Genomic DNA, 7,595 nt, shown 5'->3' with positions numbered 1-7,595 from the left:
GGCTGAAATGAAATAGACCAAGCCAAGCATCAGGATGAAATATTCCCCACCTCAAACATGCAGCAGCTGGTCAGAAATGAAGATCCAAGCGCAATGAGGGCTGCCAGGCTGAGATGTAAAGGTGTTTTAAAGGAGATTTAAAGTTGACACCTTCCCATAGGTCATTTACTGAAGATACCATCTCCTAAACCCCAGCTTTAAGCCTAAACCCCAGCTTTAAGCCTGGACCTCTAAAGAGGGCACAGACCAAAATTCACCAAGGAGCTTTAACGCTTCAAGCTGAGCTTTTTGTTGCCCTTATGGGAACAAAGTCTCATTTCAAAGGACCTTGACTCTCTTTTGGCACTGCCAAAGCTATTTTTGCACCGCGGCACTGATTGGGTGTGAAACCCGTCTCTGGCATCCGTGCCAGCAAAACCTGGGCAGGCAAAACACGGTGGCATATGGCTTTGTTTCCTTCAACACGCTGCTTCCAAGGCATTTGGGGGCGTGATCACACTGTAAAGGGCACCTGGCATTATAGGAAAGGATTTAACCCTGTTCTTGGAGCAGACCTACCCACCCATCCCAGTGCAGTCTGGCTTTACAGTGTCTCTATCATAAGAGCCCCTCTATTAGGCAGCAGGCTGGGTGCTGCTCTGCTGCAGATACCTAATGAGGACCATGGGTGGTTTATTGCCTTGGGATAACCATGTGTCTCCATGTCCCCTGCCATGAGCTGTTGCTGCTCATTGAGACATGAGAAAGCAAAGCCTGTGAGTGCCCAAATACTGCAGGGTTTGAGTGACTTCAGCATCATCCCCCTGGCTGGGGAGCTGCGGTTGGCAGCAGCATCCCCCTGTGCTCCCACAGCAGATGCAAGATCTCTGCCTCTTGTTCAAGCTGGGAACAGACAGAGCTGCCTCGGACAGACACAAGTGATGGTGAAACCCGGCTCCCATCCAGAGGCCGGGATGCTGACGGCACCGCTTGTCGTTACCCACCCATCTATCGCGATCGGGCTGACAGGGTCGATGCGGACTGAACGCCTTGAGGCTGCCCCCGTTGTTTGGGACCCCAACAGCATCACGTCCGGGTGTCGCAATGCCGGGGGGGGGAGAGGAGCCGTGTGTGGGTGCCGAAGGCAACGGGAAGCCCCCAGACCCCGACGGGTGCGATGTTTGACCTGCCCCCCCCCATCCCTGCTCCAGCATCCCGGCTGCGGCACAGCCAAAAGCGGGTTTCTGTCGCCACCTCGCGATGGGAAGCGCTGGGATGTCGCGATGAGCAGCGGCTCGGAGACAGACACGGGGTCCGCAGCACGGCTCGGGGCGGGGGGGAAGCGCTGCTTTATTAGTCCGTGTAACCCCAGAGTTCGGGGGGGAGCGAGCCTGGTGCGAAGCAGCAAGCAGGGCTTGGATGAACACGGCTCATCCCGGTGCTGTGGGGGGGGTGTTGTGCTGATCCTGGTGCATTGAAAGGATGCTGTGCCCATCACGGTGTCATGGAAGGATGCTGTGCCCATCCTGGTGTCATGGAAGGATGCTATGTCCATTACAGTGTCATGGAAGGATGCTGTGCCCATCACAGTGCTGTGGAAGGATGCTGAACTCACTGCTTGCCTTCTGGGGGTTCCCAGCAGTGGTGCTTTTCTCCCTCAACAACCCAGAGCATGTCCCACACGTCCCAGACATGCATGAGCAGGATGGGTGCTGCTGGAGGAGGTTTGGGTGAAGATCCCTGTGGTTGGATTGTGGCTCAGGCACTGCAGACACGCACGTGTGGCCTCCTGCACAGTGCAAACCCTATGGCAAAGTCAGGCACTTATCATCCCTTCCCTGGTGGTGTCCCTGATGCTCTTCAGGAAGCAGAAGATGTGGGACCCACCGGTCCCTTTGGCCTCCAGTGCGGATGGGGGCTTCCCTATGGAGGAGCCAGCCTTGGTGCCCTGCTCTGCCCTCCCGGCCTTGGCCTTGGCCGCTGCGACACTGATGTACTTGGTGACGATGGTGATGTGGTAGGACCTGAAGTCCACCAGTGCTGACACGCACTGGTTGAAAGCCTCATGGAGCCGTGTGTCCCCAGAGGAGAGCACGAGCTGCTTCAGGGATGGGGCACGGTGGATCTCCTCCACGAAGGCTCTGTGTGGGGGGGGCATGTACCCCCTCATCCTGTGCAGGAAAGCGGCTGCAAGGCACCAGCAAAGGGAGAAATCAGTGGGTTAAAGCAGCCTGACACTCAGCCCCTAGCCTGCTACGTGACAAAGAAGACCCATATTAGGCCAATGCTTCATTAAGGTTGGTTTTAAGCCTAAAAGGTAGAGTTTAGTCTTTGCTCTCAGCCTTTGGGTTTGGGGTTGTTTGGGGTTTGATTTTTGTTGCTGTTAGAATGGGTTTGCTGATTTCTGATGAACGTATCCTGTGGGATGGACTAAAGCGATGAGGTGTGAATGGATGATGTGGGTACAGCAGGATGCTCCATTCCCTCATCTCGGTACCCCTATATAACCTCAATATAAAGCTGACACACGGAAAGCAGAGGCTGGTCCAGCTGGGAATTTATAGCAGCAAGGAAGTGCTGCCAGAGCCTCGTTTATAGGCTTCCTCCCTAACAAACTGGGCAGAGCAAAGCAATGCGAGGGCGAGATGGGAATCGCTCTGCCTTGGTTCTTCCCTCACCCCTTATTCCCTTAGGAAGTGGGTGTCTTACCACTCTCCTCGCTGTGGCGAATGCCCAGGAGCTCATCAAAGGCATGAAGGATGGTGCTTTGTGCCGCGCTCCCTCCCGAGTATTCCATAGGCTCATCGGATACCCCTTCATATATCAGCCCATCCGGCATGGCTGGGTTATCCTTCCAGCTGAGCAGGAAGACACAGCAGTGAGGCAGGGAGCAGAGAATGGGATGAGGGGGCTGCAAGCAGAGACCCTGAGCTGGTAACATGGAACAAACCCTTCCTAACCCAGCCATGGATCTCTTCCTCCTCACTCAGCCTCATCCTCAAATGGGAGATGCACTTGGAAAGCAAACACTGCTGAGGTGCACAATAAGGTCATGGGTATAGGGAGGAATCCTCAATAGGAGCTAGGGATCATTCTATGGGATGCCATGCATGGATGAGCACCTTGGGCTCATGTGCAGAGCTGGGTGTGCTGGAGCAGAGGGGCAATAAGAGCACTTTTGACATCAACACCTTGAGATCCCAGTGGCCATTGGGAGAAGCCAATCTCCAAGCAGATGGAGTCACCCAAAATGCTCCCCTGACCCCCTGGAATTTGGGTCATTCCTTGTTGCTCTTAAGGCATTGCCCTTAAAGACAGCAGAGACCCAGCCTGCAACATGATTCCCTTCCTGTCCTCAGGCTGCTCATCCTCAGCAAGCCCAGAGACCAGTGCATGCATCAACCCATGGGCCCTGCAGCAGGCTCCGTGCATGGACCAATGCTTGCTTACAGATGGAAAGGGGAGTTCTAATCTCCCAGAGATAACGTGCCTGGCACAAAAATATCTCTTGACCTTCTGAGGAATGCACCCGTTTCATGAGGCTTTGGGTGCTGCTGCTTGGGCTGTGAGTGCTGGAGCTGGTTTTGCATAAACTGCAGTGAAAATAGATCCATTATCAAATACCAGTGTATTTTTAGCTCTCCCTGGGCTGTATTTATAGTAATCTTTACTAGTGGGAAGTTTTAAGCAGAAGGGAATTTAAGAGGCATGTTGTTCCAGGCCGATGGCCATCAAGACAAGGTCAGCTCAGATAAAATATGAGAGAAGCCTAAGCCGGATGCATGGAGCCTTTTGATTTAGGAATGCTGAGATATGCTGAAGAGAAGTAAGAATAGAAACCCCCTGGGAAGGATGCTCACAGCCCCGCATGGAAGAGGAGGGATGATAAACCCACAGTGCTGGGCTCATAACCATGGTTCTGCCTTGTCTAAATGACCTTTTCCAGTGTTTGAGGGGGGATTATCTTGCTTACCCAGAGAGAAAGATGCGGATCACGGAGTAGAACACGGCTGGATCCACATGGTCTAGGAGGAAACCAGGTCATAGATGTTAGTGCAAGCAAAGGGCAAGTCATTCCCCCTGCACCAGTGGTTCCCATATGGCCGTGTCCCTCCTGTCACAGCTGAGGGGACCCAAATCTGTGCTCAGAGAAGGACCTGGCATTAGGGTTAGGGTTAGGCTGCCCTCCACCCAAGGATGCTGTTACCATGCATCCGTTTCAAAGCCTTGCTCATGTCCCGGATGGCCTCTGCCATGTCCTGCAGTGCTCTGTGCAGGGTCTCCTCATCCAGCTGCAGCACAGCACGAACAGCCTCCACAATTGCCTTGGAGAGGAGAGAAAGGAGAACACAAAGTGATGAGGGGCTGGGATGTCTGCGGCTCTGGGTACCCACTGCCGGCTCTGCCCATGAGCAGGGGAGCAGGGGATGGTCCCCACATCAAAGCACTGTGAGGACAAGGATCCCCTACCTTAAACCCTGGCACAGCTGCCTTCTCAACCAGGAGGGTGACGAGGATGAAGCCTCTCAGGCTCTCTCCCCCAGGCAATGCAATGATGGTGTCCAGGTTGCTGCAGCAGCCAAGGATGGGGGGTCAGGAAGATGCTCTCAGGAGTTCCCTGCACACCCCAAAACCCACTGAGCCTTGGAACCAAACCTTCCCCAGCCACAGAGCCTCTTGTCTGCGCCCTGGGCAGAGCAGAGCTGGTTTTATGGGTGCAGGACCCTCTCCATGCACTCACTGGGCTATAGGGCTGGCCCAGGCCAGCGAGGCTCAGCCGCAGCCATGGCACTTTGCTGTTGTTGCAGTAGCATTTGCGTGCCAATGAGACTGAGCTGGTTTTGTTGTGCTCATACATCAAGAGAGGTTGAACCTAAGCAGAGCCCTGCAGTGCTGGAGAGCCAAGCCAAACAAAACCAATACTGCCTGGAAATAAATAAGCATCTTAAATACTTACTCGATTTCCAGGGGCCTGAAGACATTGTTGTTATTGCCAGCAAAAGCACAAGGAAAGGAGAGAGAAGAGAGATGTTAGAATCAGCAATGGGCTGTGTTCTAGGGGTACAAAGGGGCTCACTGGTCCAAAGCAGGCCCCACAATAGTGGGTTTCAGTGGGGTCTGATGGAACAGGAGCAGTTTGGGATCTGTTTGTCCCCATTGTGCTGGATGGGACCTGCTCAGGGTCACCACTGTTGCCTGTTTACCCATTGGGGTTCTTCCTCCTCCAGTTGGCCAACACAATGTCTGCATGGCTGAGGATGGGTGGGAGGCCCAGAGCCTGTGAGACCTCCCAGAAGGGGACAGCAAGGTTTTGGGGTAGGACCTGAAGGGCATAAAACACAGGAGGAGAAGAAGTCACTGTCAGGTGAATGGTGCCAGTCTATGGGGTCACGGTCAGGAAAGGGGCTTTGCTCCCATAGGATGAGTCCCAGGAGGAGGTGAACTTGCTCTGTGATGTTTTTACCTTCACGGTGCCCTCCTCGCCCTCCTGCCACAGGTAGCCCATGGTGATGAAGCTGAGCACCAGATGTGCCAAGTGCAGCTCCTTGCGCCCATGGAGGTGCCGGGTGCTCAAGTGTGGCATCTGCCAAGGACAGACCCTGCTAGTGCCAACCCCAGCCAGCTTCCATCCCACCTCCTTGCCCAGGATGCTATTGATTCCCTGTTGCTGGTCTGTGAGCACAGACAATAAATCACAGCATTTCACCCATTAAAGCATCCCTCTCCTTTTGCATGGGTCCGGCTGGACCACAGACCCTAAAGCCTTGGGTTCCTCAGCCGGGATGAGCCCAAGGATCCACCACCAATACTGATGCATTACTGTTGGGTCCTTGTCTTAGTCCTTGTCTGCCTGTGCCCTTGCTAAGGACATGGCTTTGCTTTTCCATGGGCTTTAGCAGTGCAGATACTGCTGTGTCAGAGCAAGGTTTGATGGAGCTTCAGGGATGGGAAGGATAAAGGTACCTGGTGAACACGTGAGCGGAGCCGATGGCTTGTGATCAGCTCAGGCAGGTCATGGGCAATCTCCATCCATGGACCATAGGGCTCCGGCAGCTCTGTCTTGGTAAAGAGGGGAGAAGGAGAACACTTAATGCACCATGAGCCTGCATCCACCCACCAGCATCCATCCAGCCTCACCCACTGCAGTTAATGGTTTGTGTCTGCTGCCCCCGCCTGTAACAGCAGCCCTTGTGATCTCGGTTAATGGATGATAAACAAGTGTCTGCCTGTCCCTGAGTGCTCCCTGCTGTGAAGTAAACCCAGTGATAAATGGCAGTGATTTCAGCATGGAAAAGGGCTCTCCTCACCCTGGAATCCTGCAAAGCCAAGGCCAAAGGGGGTTGCAAACACCCTTCTCCTCTCCCCTGTGCCTCTTGCTAATCCCTTGTAAATGGAGTGCCTTGTCCTATGAAACTGTACCTGAATAGCACTCACCTTCCCCATTGCTGTTTATCAAGTGGGTCAGAGCAGCATCCAACTGAAACCCAACCCCAAAGCCACCACCAACCCCTCTGTTCCTGTGCCGGATCCTACCAGAGGCTCGGGAAGCAGGGAACCGTATTCCTCAGAGAGCTGAAACCTCTCCAGCGCCAGAGGCAATGGGGGCTCCTCTGAGCTGTCTCCAGGCTCCATCACTGCAGGCTCAGGATGGACCTGGCTCCTGGTGCCTGCCCTGCTGCCGGTATGTGCTGAGCCAGCGCTCCTTGTCCCAATGGGAGCCAGAGCCCAATGGCCGGAGGGGCCGAGCAAACACGGTTAAAGGTTGCTGATAAGGTGCTGTCATAGAGCAAACACTGATCTCCAGCCCCATGGCATCCACCTATGGGGAAGGCTCGGGGTGGGAGCTGGCTCTCCCCAGGACCTCCCCTTGGAGCTGCAGGGATGCTCCAGGTTCCCATAGGAGCCTGCATCAGGGTGACCTGGGGTGTTCCAAGTCACCCAGCTCAGGGATGATGTATTTTGCACCACAGGAGTGATACAGGAGGCCCTTCCTGTACCCTCATCCTGATGCTGATGCTCACACTAACACTATGCCCAACACAGCCAGAATAAATAGATGGGATGGATGCTACACATCCAAAGCCCTGCATAGCAAGGAATAAAACTCCCTAATCCACATTTCTTATCATCAAGGGTTTATTGGTGTTTTGAGTGAGCTGCCTGAACAAGAGCAGAGTTGTCATCAAATTGGTCTTCAAATCCCCATCAAAGTCCATAACGATGCTTTTAATTGCCAGTGGTCGATGGCACACTGGTACCCCCCTGTGGGCATCCCCACCCCACACATCCCAGTGAGGGCCATGGGGCGCCTGCCCAGGGGCTGCGGCTGCAGGGAAGGGACAAGAGAGGGGATTTCCTGCTCCGATGACTCAGGCTTCCTCCTCCACCCAGCCCCAGGCCAGCGGGAAGGAGCCTGCCCCATGGCAGGGACCGTGCATCCGCCCCAGGCTCTTCCTGTGGGTCGGCGCCGGGCAGGGGCCCTGCAGCTGGGGTCAGTGGGGCAGACTGGTGGGTCCCCCCCATTGCAAGGGGGGCTTGACAGGATGCTGTGAGCAGGGCCTGTCCAACAGGGGTTTCCTGGGGGAAAATGAGCACTGGGAGCAGTGCCTGCACTG

The 7,595-nt window shown here is 54.7% G+C and overlaps 1 protein-coding gene across 1 annotated transcript; it reads right to left on the bottom strand.

Annotated features, from left to right (window-relative positions):
• Positions 1-1,795: 1,795 nt before the first annotated feature.
• Positions 1,796-6,612, bottom strand: LOC101869800 (indoleamine 2,3-dioxygenase 2). Its single transcript, XM_005141633.2, has 10 exons — positions 6,514-6,612; positions 5,944-6,039; positions 5,444-5,563; positions 5,184-5,302; positions 4,937-4,951; positions 4,450-4,549; positions 4,187-4,304; positions 3,953-4,004; positions 2,689-2,837; positions 1,796-2,166 (listed from the first exon to the last, which is right to left on the bottom strand). The coding sequence occupies exons 1-10, from the start codon at positions 6,610-6,612 to the stop codon at positions 1,796-1,798; spliced, it is 1,239 nt and encodes a 412-aa protein (XP_005141690.2).
• Positions 6,613-7,595: the final 983 nt, after the last annotated feature.

The sequence above is a fragment of the Melopsittacus undulatus genome, chromosome 18 (genome assembly GCF_012275295.1).
Source record: "Melopsittacus undulatus isolate bMelUnd1 chromosome 18, bMelUnd1.mat.Z, whole genome shotgun sequence".
Classification (NCBI taxonomy): domain Eukaryota; kingdom Metazoa; phylum Chordata; class Aves; order Psittaciformes; family Psittaculidae; genus Melopsittacus; species Melopsittacus undulatus.
The sequence above is the reverse complement of the archived record's forward strand: the minus strand, read 5'-3'. Positions and strand labels throughout refer to the sequence as shown.

Excerpts from the sequence above, each read along its gene's own strand:
- LOC101869800 (XM_005141633.2), bottom strand. The coding sequence starts at position 6,612 with ATGGAGCCTGGAGACAGCTCAGAGGAGCCCCCATTGCCTCTGGCGCTG. Across the intron at positions 4,005-4,186 it reads GGCTTTGAAACGGATGCATG|ACCATGTGGATCCAGCCGTG; the intron begins GTAACAGCATCC and ends GTTTCCTCCTAG. Across the intron at positions 2,167-2,688 it reads TCGCCACAGCGAGGAGAGTG|CCGCTTTCCTGCACAGGATG; the intron begins GTAAGACACCCA and ends GGTGCCTTGCAG.